At 44.5% G+C, this 17197-nt stretch overlaps 1 protein-coding gene across 2 annotated transcripts in view; it reads left to right on the top strand.

The window, feature by feature from the left end:
* The window catches only part of mgst2 (microsomal glutathione S-transferase 2), a 109185-nt gene that overhangs the window by 19221 nt on the left and 72767 nt on the right, over positions 1 to 17197 (top strand). For both annotated transcript variants that reach the window (XM_070865455.1, XM_070865461.1), the window contains exons 2-3: positions 2759 to 2858; positions 11184 to 11254. In XM_070865455.1, coding sequence (XP_070721556.1) covers positions 2759 to 2858; positions 11184 to 11254 — 171 coding nt within the window. The remainder of the gene's footprint in view (positions 1 to 2758; positions 2859 to 11183; positions 11255 to 17197) is intronic.

Raw genomic sequence — 17197 nt, 5'->3', positions numbered from 1 at the left:
ATTATTAGTTATGAATATTTTTTAACTCTGCAATGTGTTTTTAAAGTGACGGCCCGTTGACTAGCTTGCTGCTCCTTCTCACTCTCTCGCTCCTCTTCAAGTCACTGTGCATGCGCGAGTGACCCCTGACCCCCTGAAATCGTGAGTGAAACGTTTCAGTGAAAAAAAACGGGGGGAAAAAATGGCGCATGCGCAGTTCAGTGCTGCACCGTCCATCGAAGAGAAAGTTAATCTGGATCGAGGACTAGATTACATACCGCCCGCTGGCACACCGCCGACATAACGCCGAAAAAATTGTGACCAATTTTGTCCTCTTCGGTCTCGGCGGTATGCTGACAGTATGAAACGACGCACCACTGGCATACCACCGAGAAATGGACGGACCTTACGCAACGACCAATTTCAGGTCCTAAAAGTGTTTATGCCAAAAGTCTATCCCCCCGCCCGCCCCCCAGCTCCCGTGCCCAGTGCCGCTCCTAACCCTGGCCAAAAGGCCTCCCTCCCCTCCCCGGTGCCCGGTGCCGCACCTCACCTTGGCCGAAGAACCTCTCCCTTCCTATGCCGGTTATTGCTGCTAGCCCTGGCCGAAGGGCCTCCCGGTGTTGGTTGCCGCACCTAACTCTGGCCAAAAGACCTCTGCCCCTCTCTCCTCTCCCATACTCTCTCCCTCTCTGCTGCTGCTGTCCGGTCTGTGGAACTGCATCTGCTGTGCTGATTCTCTTACCTGGGCCGATTTCCTTAACTGCCCAGAAGGTTTTTCCAGAGTGGTCACATACTCCATCCTAAGAAAAATTGGAGTAAATCGGAGGTGGCCAAACTTGCTTAAATGGCCAGAATTGGCGTGGGTGGCAGGTTACGCCCCCAATGACACAAAAAAAAAACTAAAAAAATTTGTTACTAATTGAGTTACGCACAATCTTTGGGGAAACTTGGATATTTTAAACTAGGTCAAAAAAAGCGGCGCACGTCAAAAAAATGGCGCAGATAAGTGGAGAAAATTGAGCCCTTTAAGTTTGAATCAGGAAGTCCAGGACACGCTGTCTGAAATGTGAATAGATCCAAAGCAGAAAATTGTGAGCAAAGTGTGAAAACACATGTGTTGGCATAGTTGTTTGGGACTTAATGTCCGAACGTTTTTGTCAGGCTCTGAGCAGGGGCATATTGCTGCAATACTATATTTTTACCACCAGAGGCCCTAAGTGGACTACTTAAATAGTAATCTTTGAGCTAATAGCTGTGTGCACTACTGTACAACACAATTGACCACACAGATTATATGGACTTCTCTCTGCTTAATGTTTGTTTGTAGGATGGGTCAGTAGGTAAATGCACACCTACCAAGATGCTGAGTTAGTAGTGGCCAGGAAGGCAGTAGATTCAATCGCTTATTTGTGCTGAATCAGTTGATCTCAGCATGGGCAGCGGAGGGAGTGAGTATAATTAGGCTTAGCAACCCTGGGAGAGAGAGGGGAATATTTAGTCAGGATTGCTGCTTCTGTTTGCTATTCAGTGACCTCTGCTTGAAGTGTACATATGTGGTTCTTGGGTGAGGACAGGGTCAGGCTTACCTGTGGCTCCCTGACATTGCCTAGACTGCCGAAATTCATGGTGCAGCCTGAGACACAAAGCATGACTGTTTGGGAACGGTGTGGGAGAGCTGCCGCTGCCTATGATATGGAGCGAGTTACCTCATTTGGGAGAGAAAATTGGAGGGAGAAATGCTTGGTGTGATACTGAGCTATACAGACCAGGAAGATCCTAAATTTTCACCTTTGCTATTGCTTTATTAATTTGGGACACAACAATTTATCTCAGTTGAACTCAACTCTTTGCTATTCAGGCTAATGATTTTGTGAGTTACCTTGGCTGTGCACTGGCCCATTAAAACAACAACTAAATAGAGTTCAGCTTTTCTCTTACTCTATGGTCTTTTGATCCTCAAAACAGATGGAAAGCTTTATGCAGCAACAATATTTCCAGAAGTTTACTTCAAAATGACATTAAAGAGTTGCAATCAAGAAAGCAAAAGGTATTAAATTTAATGCCTGATCCATTCTCAGCAAACAAGCGACAAATTAAAAAAGCTGGTTCAGGTGAGAATTCTTCGCAATGCATGGTCCTGCTCGTCACTGTTGGTGGCTCCAATATCTACAAAGTCTGCCCTTGGCCATGAAGAGTATTGTAGTCCTGCTTGGCAGCTTCAAAGAAAACCTCTCGCTCCTGGGTTCAGTATAGTTCAGGGTCATGCACACCAGGTGTCCATCGCTGCAGCGATCTGGCTCTGCTGTTAGTCCTGACAAAATCATGACCAGAGCAGCACCTTGAAAGTAGTTTGTGCCGAAGCAAATGTGTATGTTAATGTCTGGAACAGAAGAGTTGCTGCAGCTGAACTTCAATATTTTGCATGAGTCCTAAAGTCCACACACACCAGCAGTGAATCCTTTATACATTGCTTCTCCTGCCTATTGCACTGTCTTCCAACAGTATCATCACCCACAATACTGCCCTGTGTGTACAGATGTTTAAATGTGGGGTCAATTAATAAACAAGAGTTGCTAGGAGCACACATTAGGCTATGAGAATTCTGTGACTTGTCGGTTGGTATCCCCTTACAATTTATTTAAATCTCTGTGTGCTCCCAGCATATGTATCTTCTTGCAGTTGGCCTGTGGTTGTACAGTTGGAATGCCACCTGCACTCTTTTAAAAAAAAAAGTTTAATTAATGCCCATGAATTACATTTTCTTTTGTATGTGCAGCGCATTTTGCCAAGCAAGTAGGAAATGCCAGGGTGAAGTATAAAGTTATTCCACCATCAGTTACAGGATCGCCGGATTTCGAAAGAATCTTTCGTGCACAGTAAGTTTACTTGAGCCTTTTAAGTATGTGTGAACATTGAAGGATTGACTTAAAGACTTTTTATTCCATTTTGATCCTAAATGAGATTGTGGTCAATCTTTTACTGTAGTCATTTTCAGGCTCTAATTTTTCATCTCTAAAATCAAAAGAAAATTCTTAGTGCATTTATCCCCATTAAATATTAATTTGTTTGTTACGTGTAAATCAATCTTTTTTTTCTATAATTATATAATTAACGGTTTTTAATTCTAGAAGACCCCTGGGGAAGAGCCAGATCTGTACCATATCTAAGCAGCATTACCATTTCACAACTATGGACATTTCAGAACTATAGCCTCAGAGTTCCCAACAACTCAGGCTGGATACACTAGGTTTTAGGGTAGGGAAGGGTTAGTATTTCATAGCAATTACAGCCGTAAACATACCATAAACAGTTATACTCCTGTGAATCACCTGCTTTCCTGGAAAGAACAAACTCGCAGGTATATTTTTAATTGTATGAAGTAAATAAATACCCACTTATATTTTCAATGTTTTTATCCTTCTCATTTGAAAGTGTTGACTCTTGCTGGCATTCAGTAGCATGGCAGCCTTGTGCTACCTGTGCCCATTCTTGATTAAGGAGTCTCGACAGTAAATTTTGAGTAGCTATTTAACTGTGGAGCACATCACAGCTGAGCCTGATCCTTTTCTGCCCAACATCTTCACGCACGCACGCACACTACGATTACACTCACAGCAGGAAAAAAGTTGAGGTTTTATTTGCTTACAGCTGCAATCTTTGATTGGCATCAATTAACGCCCATCAGTCCCTTACCTTAATTGAGTCATATCCATATAATGATACAGTTCTGGTAAATAATTTGGAGCAAGCCTTTAGATAACACAAGATTTCACTTCACACGATTGGTGAGTCATTTGTGTGCAATTGCATTGTGATGGTTACATGCCCAAAAAACACAGGCACAATTTAGCAATTGAGGAGACAAGAAAGGTTGGGGCCAAAATTCAGTCTCCCAAAAAGGCCTCTTACTGTCGGAAAGCGGAGTCGAATGGCCGCCGATTTGGGGTCGAATGGTCGCCGCCAGCGAAATTCACCTTGGTGCTTTTTCCGGCGGTTCCCACTTCCGCCCCGCTGCTGCCGACCCCTCCAAAGTGCATCATCAGAGAGCGCACCGTCGATCTCCCGCAGCTCCAGTGAAATTCACCTGCAAAAATCTTCGTCCCGCCACGTGGTGCCCCTGACAGCTTTTTCTGTCAGTGCACTGTGTTTGCAGTGTGTGCTGCATGGCTGGGCGGCCCGTCAAGGAGAGGACGCACTGTCGCAGCCGCCATGTTTTTTTTTGTCAGCCGACTGCCAGGTCGGGCCGACAATGATGCCCCCGGGTTCGGCCGGGCTGCCAACAAACAGCCTGGCACCCCCTCTTGGGCCAAAGTTTTAAAATGGCGAAGGCTCTCCCTTTAAGTGAAGGGGAGCGACGTGGTGACACCTGCACGTCATGACGTCATCAGCGGCAGGTTGATGACTGACAGCGGCAGAGAACTCGGTCCCGCCTCCACGTCCGCCCCTCTAGAGTGCTCACCGCTGCACTTCCGCCCCCATTATGACTGGCTGCTGGCCCGCTCCAAAAAAATTGCCAAAGAGCTGAATTTCGCGAAAGAGGCCACCTCATCCACAGCGGCGGCAAAAAACACTTCAACAGCAGTAGGTGCGACCCGTTTCTGCTCCATTATCTTTAAAAGGAATGGCAGAGTTATGTAAAGTTTAAATACCTTGAATAACAGTACAGCACTGATGCCATGACACTATCCGTGCATTCATAGAGAATTAGACAGCTGCTTACAATAGAGTTACGCTACAGATCATTAAGTTGAATAATTCTATTTGGCCTCTCCTTTCCCTTCTTCCATCGTCCTGGAATACCAATCCACAGGTGCCGCAGCCATCCAGTACGTTGCCCAAATGTCCGCTCTTCATGTGTGAACCTAGACAGCAAGTTCAAGAAGATTATTCATTTGTGGAGGCGAACACAACCAAGCCTGACCCTATCCCTACCTGACATAAACACACGTGCTTTTTCCAGCAAAAAAATGATAGACAGGGACCTGGTCTGATCTGACTCTTTTAAAAGGGAAGTACTTTTGATTTAAAATCTTTCAAGTTCACTAATCGCCCTCTTCAAAACAAGAAGCAACGGTCTTCACCGCAGAGTGACTTACCTTTTGGTAACGGAACAGAATGTCTGATGAAAACGTAGTACTGCATCCAAACTAATGATGTTTTAGAGAGAATGATGCTACTTCTGTGTATCGAAAAAAAATTCACTGTAAATATTTATTTCTCGCAAATTCCATTGCCCTCCCCCACCTCAATGCTTTCTGCTGTGTTGGGCGTGTGGGATAATCAAACGTAGTTTGAATTTTGCAATGAATCATAGAATAGTACAGCACAGAAGGAGGCCATTCAGCCCATCGAGTCTCCGTGGTTCTTTTGAAGAGCAATCCAGCTGTTACCACCTCGCTCTTTCCCCATATCACTGCAATTTATTCTCCTTCAAGTATTTATCCAATTCCCTTTTGAAGGCTACGTTTGAATCTGTATCCACCACCCTATCAGGCAGTGCATTCCAAATCCTAACCACGCATTATGTAAAAATAAAAGTTTTCTCATGTTGCCTCTGGTTCTTTTGGCAATCTCCTTAAATTTGTGCCCTCTCGTTAGCGACCCTTCAGTTACTGGAAACAGTGTCTCTTTATTTATTCTATCTAAATCCTACATGATTTTAAACACTTCTATCAAATCTCCTCTTAGCCTTCTCTGCTCTTCATTGTTTGTTACAACAGGAGAACCACTTGGGTAACATGGGAGGTGTTCCCACCATTTTTTCTCCCTTTCCTTCCCTGCGTGTGCGTGATGTGGCAAACCATTGCTACATTTCATCTCTTTCTTTCATTCAACACCCTGACCCTAAAGACATCCGAATGCAAAGGTCAGCCAAAACTTTTGAACTCTGGCCTTCCCCGCTAAGCTTCCTGTCGCATCAGGTTCTGAAAAGCTGTTGTAAACAAATCCACTCCTTACAGTTGGTTTGTGCTTTGTGTCAAACCTCTTTGAGCTGCCCCCTTGGTGCCTCAATTGGTAAATGCGTGCCCATTGTAGAGCTGAGCTATACAACCAGGAATGGCGCAGGTTTGAGCCCTGACTACGTATTGACCTCAATGGGGTTGTCATTGTGATATATTCATAGAGCACAAGCACACACAGCTTCCTACATGGCAGGCAGCTCTCTCGGAAGCCTCCGGAAATCTGCCTGGTTCTGTTTAATTATTAACTGTGCAATTGCAGTACACAATACTTCCACATCCACAGTGTGGAGCTACAAACATTACAAGCTTACAGACATTAACCTTCTCCCTCCTTAATGAAGAAGTTATTATAACAAACATCATACAAAACTTTCATATTTATGCATAACACAGGATATAAACTTATTTTTTTCCATATTTACAAATTTAACTTTACCACTTGTTTTCTGTTTCGAAGAGGATACCTTCACTCTCGAACAAAACCTTCCAAACATGGTATCGATTTCACACTCATTCGAGGCTCATCCTGAGGAACGTTTTCCTCCACGGAATTTCCTTGATTTTCATTTTGAACTCATTCTAACTTCAGGCTCTTGTTTTCCTGACTCAGACTCAGACTTTCATTCTGATTCTCTCCTGGATTTGTTTCCAGTACATTGGGTTTAGGATTTGCTACTGGTATATCAAAACTATCTGATGAGTCAGAAATAATTGAATCATTCCCATCTTCAACTCCTTCCATGTCTGTAGGTAAAATATGATCAATATGAACAACCCTAACCTGTCCATTATCAAACATCTTGACCAAATATGTGCGAGGACCACATATCTTCACCACTCTTCCTGGTAACTGCTTTAACCATTTATGGTGATGGTTCTTCACTCTCACCTTCTGGTTTAATTTCACACTTTTCTCTTTTACTCTACTTCTATCATGATTCTCTTTCTGCCTTAATTGTGTCTCTTCTATGGACTGTGCCAAATTTGGCTTTAACAACGAGAATCTGATTCATGGCTGTCGTTTGAGAAACAACTCTGCTGGTGTTCTACCAGTGGTTGCATGAGTATTTCGATATGTAATCAAAAAATTAGACAATTTGTGATCCAAACTGTCGTTTCCTTGGATTTGGATCTAACATTTATTTTATGAGGGCACGTTTTACAATTTGTACAATGCGCTCTGCTGCACCCTTCGAAGCAGGATGGTATGTGGAACCTTGGTATGTTTCACACCATTTTTGCTCGTGAATTGTACAAATTTTTCTGAACGAAATTGTGGTCCATTATCCGAAACAATCTCTTCAGGGAGGCCAAATGAAGAAAATAATTTTCGTAAAATGTCCAATGTTTTACTTCTTGTTATTTTCCACATTGGAAACACCTCAACTCTCTTTGAATGGCTATCAATCACAATGAACAATTGTTGTCCTTCTAACTCAGCAAAATCAATATGTAGCCTTTGCCACACCCTGGGAGGCCATTTCCAAGGCTGTAATGGTACTGATGGTGGTTGCTTGCTTACCAATTGACATGTCGTACACTGACTCACGATGTACTCTATATCTTTATCAAGACCTGGCCACCATAAATAACTGCGTGCAAAACTCTTGGTCAAGCACATTCCCAGGTGCTGGTCATGGAGGTCTCCTATTAATTTGGACCTGAATTTATTTGGTATAACCACTCTTGCACCCCACATGATACAATCTTTATTGACTGATAATTCATTCCTACGAATGAAGAATGGATGTGTATCTTTGTCTGTTACCTGGTTTGGCCATCCATTTGCAATATACTCATACACCTTTGACATCACTGGGCCACGTTTGGTTGCTCTACCAATCTTTTCAGCTGTGACTGGCAGTTCACCAATGTATGAAAAATTAAACACTTCTTCCCTATCGGGTGTAACTTGTGATGGGGAAGGCAATCTAGACATTGCATCAGCATTACTGTGATCAGCTGATCGTCTGTATTCAATATCATATGTATATGCTGACAAAATCAAAGCCCATCTCTGCATTCGGGCTGCAGCTAATGTTGGAACTGGGGACTTTGGATGGAGGATTGCTGTTAGGGGCTTATGGTCCGTAACGATGGTAAACAAGTATTTTTGAAACTTCTTGACCCCAAAAATTAATGCCAAAGCTTCCCTTTCAATTTGCGCACAATTACTCTCACTGGCACTGAGAGTGCGTGAAGCAAAAGCAATTGGTCTCTCCTTCCCACTACTTAATACATGAGAGATTACTGCCCCAACTCCATATGGAGAGGCATCACATGCTAGCTTAATCTCCTTAGATATGTCATAGTGAACTAACATGGTGCTCTCTACCAATTTGCTTTTGTGCTCCTTGAATGCTGTATCGCGTTCTTTTGACCACTTCCAATGGACCTGTTTTTTCAAAGGTTCATTCAGTGGATGTAATACTGTAGCCAAATTTGGTAGGAACTTCCCATAATAGTTCAAAAGATCCAAGAATGAACGAAGTTCAGTGACATTCCTGGGAGTGGGTGCATTTCTAATTGCATCCAATTTTTCCATGGTTGGATGTAAACCATCTCTGTACCCTAAGTACCCCACTGAGTTTTTAAATAACTCACACTTGCGAGCAGACACTCGTACTCTGTGCTTCTCTAGCCATTTGAGGACTTCATTCAATATTTTATTATGAATTTGCCCATTTGGTGGTGAAATTAGTATGTCATCCAAATAACATACTATCCCTTCAATACCTTGCAAAATCTGGTTCATCACCCCTTGGAATATGGTAGGGGCAGAAGACACTCCAAACGGTAGCCTATTAAATTGATATAGGCCTAGATGAGTATTTATAGTCAAACATGACTTGGACTCCTCATCTAGTTCAAGCTGTAAGTAGGCATTTGTAAGATCCAGTTTTGAGAAGATCTGACCACCTGTCAGTGTTGTGAACAAAATTTCTATATTCGGCAATGTATTGGGGACATTACCCTCCAGAACCTGCTTTACGGTTACTTTATAATCACCACACAATCTTACCTTACCATTGGACTTAGGTACACCAACAATGGGTGTAGCCCAATTACATCGATCTACCTTACAAATAATGTTCTCAGTCGCTAGTCTTTTGAATTCTTGCTCAACTTTCTCCTTGAGTGCATATGGTACGGAACATGGCTTGTAGTAAACCGATCTAGCATCCTTCTGTACCCTGACACTCGCCTTGAAGCCTTGGATCGACTGCCCGTTTCGCAGAACACCTTTGGATACTTCTTGATAACCTCATCCGTTGATGAAAATCTTGCTTCCACACAGAAAATCTTACTCCAATCCAGCTTCAGTAAGCTCAACCAATTTCTTCCTAGTAAGGCAGACTTGTCTCCTTTCACTACTATTAGAGGCAAGTTCTGAAATTGATCTTTATATTTCACCGGTACGGTGATACGGCCTACCACAGGAATTTTCTCTTCCAAGTAGCCTCGCAGCTCTATCTTGGATTTCTCCAGTTGGAAATCACGCAATTTGTCGCGGTATAGTGACTCTGATACTACACTCACGGATGCACCCGTGTCGATTTCCATTGGTATCTTGAATCCCGCAACATCTATGTGGATTTTGATGCTTTCCGAATCGCTGTCCATTAACCTTGTGCTCCTGATGACGTGTAACACTAACATCTCCTCGTCCTGTTGTTCTTCCATGCGATTTAGTCTCTTGGGATTTCTACTCATAGCTTTGAACGCTGGACTCATAGTTTTGGAAGCTGGTTTATCCTTCAGTCGACATGCCTTTGCAAAATGCCCAGTCTTTCTGCAGTAGAAACACTCTGCCTTCACGTATGGACAATTTTGAGCAATGTGTTGTCCAGGCACCTATAGCACTACTTCGATGCTCTGTTAGAATTTCCAGTTTCTGAGACTTTAGGCCTCCACCATCTTTTACTTTGAACCTGCTGGTGATTTACCTCGGTTGACTGACGACCGTAATTGTTATTTAATTCTCGAGAATATTGTTTGGCCATGCCCATCGACCTCGCTGTCTGACAAGCAATCTCAAAAGTCAAGTCAACCGTCATCAATAACTTCCTTCTGATCGCATCATTTTTCACCCCACAAACAAAACGATCCCGTAATGCTCGGTTTTGAAAGTTTCCAAAATTACAGTGCATCGATAGCTTTTTTAATGCAACGATGTAATCACTGATACTTTTGATTCTGAATCCCGAAACGATAGCTTTCAGCAATTTCTAATGGCTTGGGGTTATAGTGCTGCTCCAGCTTCGTTAAAATCTTTTTAAGTGTTGTGTCCTTTGGCTCGTCAGGCACAAGCAGATTTACAAGGGTTTCGTATAATGCCGGACCTGCCACTGATAAGAAGATCGTTTTCTTACGTTCCAACACAGCCCGGTTCTGGACTGCATTGTCCGGAACTTCGATTATTTGCAGTGAAATACTTTTCTAGCCGATCCACATATGCTTTAAAACATTCCAGGCCATGTCTATATTCCCCTAAATATCTGATTACACCTGCCATTTTAATCTCTAGCTGTTCACAATGTGCTGTATTTTCCTTGGATTTTGTAGCTTTTTTCCAAAGACAGAAACTTCCAAAGTCTCTCTGTCGGCTGGCTGAATCCTTCATCAACAAAATTTAAGCTTTAAATCATCGGAAAAATCCCATCTCAATCGCCAAATATGATATATTCACAGAGCACAAGCACACACAGCTTCCTACATGGCAGGCAGCTCTGTCGGAAGCCTCTGGAAATCTGCCTGGTTCTGTTTAATTATTAACTGTGCAATTGCAGTACATAATACATCCACATCCACAGTGTGGAGCTACAAACATTACAAGCTTACAGACATTACAGTGATGGGCCACTACAGTTGGCCTCAGTGCCCCAGAATACCAAAAACCAGCCCGGATTCCTGTTGGTGATCACTATCCAGTAACCCTCACCTGTAAGTATGTATGTTTAGTGAGGTCTGCATCAGGCTTTATAGGATTCCAGTCCACCACCCCCTTTTACTCTCCTTAATAACCTGGCCAGGTGACTTAGGCTCACGTGAAAAACAGTGAGGTACCCGAGGACAACCTGTACCCATGAAACTAATTCCCAGCGTGATTCAGCACCTTCAGGAGGGGAGGGGACAACATTTTGGGGTGGACTGTTTAAGCAATTTTAATGAAATACCTTTTTGAAAATGGCATCTGTAAGTTATGTTATGCTTGTTTTATGTTTTGAATCCATACAGGCAGAACACGATTGAATTCTATCCCCTGTTCTTGGTTGTATTGTGGACTTCTGGATTGTTTTTTAATCAAGGTGAGCAGTAATGCTTTAAAAAGTGATGACTGAGCTTCCCAAATGCAATACAGGTCTAGCCAGTTTGGTTGCAAGGCATACTAAAGTGCTAATTTCCTGAGCAATGTGTGGCCTAGGCTGAATACTTGCTCCTTCACTAGCTTTTATAGGGAGGTTAAGTTGAAGCTAAAGTGACCCTTGGCTATTCCCTTCCATTTCCTAGTAGCCTGTTAGACAGCAGCCTTGCAGATGTCAGTCGGGAATAGTTGTAGTATGGAGACCAAAACAGGGAGAAAATAGCTTAAATTTCTACATTTTCCCCAGTTCTCCAAATGACTCAGTAGGTGAATGCACGTGTGATATTGAGCAATATAGTGCTGGCAAGTCTCAGATTCATTCCCTGGCCAGTGCTGATTTAGCAAATTGCGGCCAAGGCTGCAGTTGACCGGTATTAATAGCCTCAGTATACCTGAGCTAGGGTGGGACAAATTAGCCATTGTTTCCACTCCTGATTTCTGTTCAGTGATCCCTTCTGTACAAGTTACTTATAGGTGGCCATCAGATGAGGACAGGATCAGTCTCACTTGTGATGCTGCCCACCATTGCTGTCAGCGAAAGGCCTGCCAGGCCTCACTACCTCGACTTACTTATGAAAAATGGCCACCTGCGCTCATACTGAAGCATGCTTGGGACAACAGTTCTTTGAGGATTTGCTGCCGTAAAATTTGTACATCTAATGTAAAGTTACAAGAATTGCCTTTTAGCTATAAGAAGAATATTGTCTCAGTGTAAAAGCTTGCAAATAATTCTCACCAATAATATCACTTAAAAAGGCACTCTTCCATACTTAAAGGATGACTGCTGCTGATCTCATTGAAGAATTACTGAGCCCAGTCATGTTAAGAGATGAATTGACATCAGCAGATACCATCTTTAACATAAGATGCCCAGCAATTTTGTCATTCTACAGTGCAAGTTCATTCAGCTCCTCATACTGTCAGGCACAGCCACTCCTTTCTACCACCTCTCCCCAAGGTGACAACAGCACTTGGAGTATAATCAGTGAGGAAACAAAGCTACTGCAATACAAACTAATTTGTCAAGGTTAGGCAGAATTTTTAGTCAACTTTTTAAAAAAAAGTAATTTTTAACAGAGCCTGATGGAGAGATGAACCTTTAAAAATTGTTGTGTGACATCATGAATTAATCTTGCTTTACTTTTCTATAAAGTATAATAGAAAATTACAAGGGGACAGGCTGAAATTATAATCTAAGGTGTGCTCTTGGTGTTGACCAGGTTTCATCATCAAAATACTTTAAATCCAATTACATTGCCATCGTTTTCCTCGCGCTTTCTTTTCTTCCTCTGTCTTCTTCTGAAGGAACTTGCAGAGATGTGGTTCCATGGGTGCCCATGGTCGTTTTTGAGTAATTTGCCCAAATGGTTATTGTTCATGTTTAAAACCAGATAGTGAGTGTTGGCAGACCGTATGAACAAGGAGGGCATCACTGCAGAATGTGATCTTGGTATTCTGATCACAAACAGCATCTTTTAACAGGACATTCAAGATCTATGGGTATCTCGGTATCTAAAGGGAAATCTGGAGTGGATATGGAGTTAATCTATGTTTTCTGCATATTTTTTAAATGATCACTGACCATCTCTATTTTGATGTCAATGAGGTGCTTGCATAGATTTGCCAACAGGGTATAGTGAAACTGGGGCCCCAAGTTTCCACACGCGACGAAAAAGGCACACCGCAGAGCTGGGCGCCTGTTTTTTGAGCCGAAAACGGCGCCAGAAAAAAAGTGCGGTATTCTGCTCGATGTCTGCTTGGCGCGGTGCACAGGGGGCGGAGCCTACCACTCGCGCCGATTTTGTAAGTAGGAGGGGGCGGGTACAATTGAAATGAGGCTTCTTGGTGCCGGCAACCCTGCGCGTGCGCGTTGGAGCGTTCGCGCACGCATAGTCTGAAGTAAACATTGGCACTCGGCCATTTTTAAAAGTACTGCAGAAAAAGTGAAGATTTGTTTCTTGGACCCCTGCAAAGGCTTGTATTTTAATTTTTTTGATATTTCTGTGTGTGAGGGAGTGCTTTTAGCAGCACTGCTGAATAAATCACCTGCTGAAATCAGTGAGTTCAGCTTTTCACTGCTAAACTTGCAGAACCGGTGCCTGCAAATTAAGGACTGTGTGTTTGGAGAAATAAAAGTGCCAATTCAACTTTGCAATGGATCAACGTCCACCAAGAGCAAAGAATTTCTTGCATGAGGAAGCAAACCATTGCATAATATGTGGTGTTGACAATGCAGCACCCATTCTGCAAATTTAAATATAAAGATGTCGATATGGCTGCCTCTCCCTGTCCAAATGGCCTCAGTCAGTCCCCCTCACAGCTCGAAGGCTGCTGCTGTTCTTTCTTCGGCTCCCGGCCAGCCACCGACGCCGCTGCAATCCCATGGCCGAATGGCCTCACGTCCGCTCCTGATTCTTCAGCTGCCTTCGAGCCACTGACGCCGCCCCATAAGCGTGGCCGAACGGCCTAAAGAATTTTAAATCTGCAGCTGCGTGTGTCCTGTGTTCATTCTTCGGCTCCCGGCCAGCCACTGACGCCGCTGCAATCCCATGGCCGAATGGCCTCAAGTCCGTCCGAGTGTTGCATCTTCGCGGGGAATGAAGGCCTGCCTCAAGCACCGCAGCTCAGCTCGAAGGCTGCTTGCTGCCTGCCGCTGCCGTCGAGACACTGACGCCACACCGCTGCCTGAAAGGCCTGCCTGAAGCACTTTCACACAGGTAGGAACATGGTTTATTTAATCTTTTCTTTGCTTATAAATTTTTATTCAGGTTGGATTTATTTGTATAATATTTGTATAAGCATAACTCAGGATTGATTGTAGAATTTAATGACTTCCCTCCCCCCACCTCGTTCCCTACGCCTAATTTGTAACCTGCGCCTGATTTTTTAAAAGTGTAGACAAGGTTTTTTCAAGCGTACAAAAATCTTCACTTACTCCATTCTAAGTTAGTTTGGAGTACGTTTTCACTGTGGAAACTTTGAAATCAGGCGTCAGTGGCCGGACACGCCCCCTTTTGAAAAAAAAATTCTGTTCCAAAATGAAACTGTTCTACCTGACTAGAACTGCAGAAAACTAAATGTGGAGAATTCCGATTTCTAAGATTCTCCGCTCTACACCAGTCAGGAGCAAATCATGTGGAAACTTGGGGCCCGGAAATGGGAGGGAGACAAAAAGTGGAGACTCAAACAGAAAGCGATTGAGAAGAAAGCAAATACAAGAATAGAAACAGAAAATAACAATGAAGGAAAGGTATGGAGAGGCAATGCAAAGACAAAAGCAGGAAAACATAGCATCTTGCATATATATAGCATCTTTAACATAGTAAAACACCCAAGGACCTTGAAAAAGAAAAAAAATGAACGCTAAGCAGTAAAAGGGGAGGTTGGGGAAATTACCAAATGGATGTCAAATAAGATATGATTTGAGGGCTAGAGGTAGGAAGGAGGTAGAATCATCATAGAATCATAGAATGGTTACAGCATGGAAGGAGGCCATTCAGCCCATCGAGCCCGTGCCAGAAGAATGAATAAAGTAGTATTTATGGAGCACCTTATCACATCCTCAGCACAAACCAAAGCGCATTGCAGCCAATGGATTACTTGTGAAGTGTACTCACTGATGCTGTGCAGGCAAATATCCCATCTAGTTTACACACCGGCAATTTACTAATAGCAAATGAATGAGTGATTGGATAATTTGTTTTATGGTGGTGTTGGTTACGGGAGGAATGGTGGCAAGGACATCAGGATAAATTCCCTGCTTTTGAATAGTGACATGAGATCTTTTATGTCTTCCTGAACAGGCAAACAAGATTTAATATATCATCTAAAAGACAGTTGGGTACAAATTGGACATCGTTGTACCCCTTCCTCAGGGGAAAAAAAGATCCAATTTTACGGGGCTATGTCCTGCACCCCAATGACGCCTGAAATATGTCCGACACCATACTGGCGTGGCGATACTTAGGCCTCTCTGTAGGCTGTCTGAAAAGAGCCCCTGCATATACTCATTTTTTTTTAAATTCATTCATGGGATGTGGGCGTCGCTGGCAAGGCCAGCATTCATTGCCCATCCCTAATTGAGAAGGTGGTGGTGAGCTGCCTTCTTGAACCGCTGCAGTCCGTGTGGTGAAGGTACTCCCACAGTGCTGTTAGGGAGCGAGTTCCAGGATTTTGACCCAGCAATGATGAAGGAACGGCGATACACTTCCAAGTCAGTGACTTGGAGGGGAACATGGAGGTGATGGTGTTCCCATGCACCTGCTGCCCTTGTCCTTCTAGGTGGTAGAGGTGGCGGGTTTGGGAGGTGCTGCCGAAGAAGCCTTGGTGAGTTGCTGCAGTGCATCTTATAGATGGTACACACTGTAGCCACGGTGTGCCGGTGGTGGAGGGTGTGAAGGTTTATGATAGTGGATGGGGTGCCAATTAAGCGGGCTGCTTTGTCTCGGATGGTGGTCAAGTGTCTTGAGTGTTGTTGGAGCTGCACTCATCCAGGCAAGTGGAGAGTATTCCATCACACTCTTGACTTGTGCCTTGTAGATGATGGACAGGCTTTGGGGAGTCAGGAGGTGAGACACTGGCTGCAGAATACCCAGCCTCTGACCTGCTCTTGTTGCCACAGTATTTAAGTAGCTGGTCCAGTAAAGTTTCTGGACAATAGTGACCCCCAGGATGTTGATGGTGGGAATTCAGCGATAGTAACGCTGTTGAACGTTAAGGGGCGGCGGTTAGATGTTCACGTGTTGGAGATAGTCATTGCCTGGCACTTGTGTGGCGCGAATGTTACTTGCCACCTCTGAGCCCAAGCCTGAATGTCTTGCTGTATGCAGGCATAGACTGTTTCATTATCTGGCGAATGGCACTGAACACTGCAATCATCATCGAACATCCCCACTTATGAACTTATCATGAAGGGAAGGTCATTGATGAAGCAGCTGAATGAGAGGCCTAAAACCTGTTTAATACCCCTTTGGTGAAGCGGGGCAAAGTTAAGCGGAACAAGCGCCAGGCTTGCTTCTTTCAGTTTTTTTGTTGCTTCTGTGGCCTAACCAGGGGTCCTTCAAGGTACCGTTGGAGGCCATCACCAAAACGTAAGCATATTTTGAAATAAATTGACTATTTTCACTGTGCTTTTTCTGTCGAGTCCCCGCAACCGATCCTCCCGCCCGGTCGAGTCCCCACCCCCGATGCTTCCCGCCTGAACCGGAAATGTGGGACCTGGAAGTGCGGCCTAAGAACCGGAATCAGTCCGACCACGTGTGCTGCTGATCCTTCGAGAGCCTGACAACGGTCCGAGCCTGCTGGTCCTCCGCTGTTGAGCTTGCTGATCCTCAGACGGGTAGGCAGAGAGGCAGCCGGGCGGGGAGAGAGAGAGCTGAGCTGCGGCGGCGCTCGACAAGGGGAGGTGAGAGAGAGCTGGGGGGTGGGGAAGCAGGGGGTCGAGAGAGAGAGAGCTTGGGGAGGGGAGAGGAGAGATAGAGAGAGCTTGGGGAGGGGAGAGAGAGATAGAGAGCTTGGGGAGGAGAGAGAGAGAGAGAGAGAGAGAGAGCGAGCTTGGGGAGGAGAGAGAGAGCGAGCTTGGGGAGAGAAGAGAGAGCGAGCTTGGGGAGAGGAGAGAGAGCGAGCTTGGGGAAGGGAGAGAGAGAGCTTGGGGAGAGGAGAGCGAGCTTGGGGAGGGGTGGAGAGAGAGAGAGCTGGGGAGGGGAGAAAGAGGGAGAAACTGGGGAGGGGAGGGAGAGAGAGAGGTGGAGGGGAGGGGAGAGAGAGAGAGCTTGGGGAGGGGAGGGAGAGAGCTTGGGGAGGGGAGGGAGAGAGAGAGAGCTTGGGGAGGGGAGGGAAGGGAAGGGAGAGAGAGAGAGCTTGGCGGGGGGGGGGAGAGAGAGAGTGC

This window comes from Pristiophorus japonicus, chromosome 2 (genome assembly GCF_044704955.1).
Source record: "Pristiophorus japonicus isolate sPriJap1 chromosome 2, sPriJap1.hap1, whole genome shotgun sequence".
NCBI classification, from domain to species: Eukaryota; Metazoa; Chordata; class Chondrichthyes; family Pristiophoridae; genus Pristiophorus; species Pristiophorus japonicus.
The sequence above is the reverse complement of the archived record's forward strand: the minus strand, read 5'-3'. Positions and strand labels throughout refer to the sequence as shown.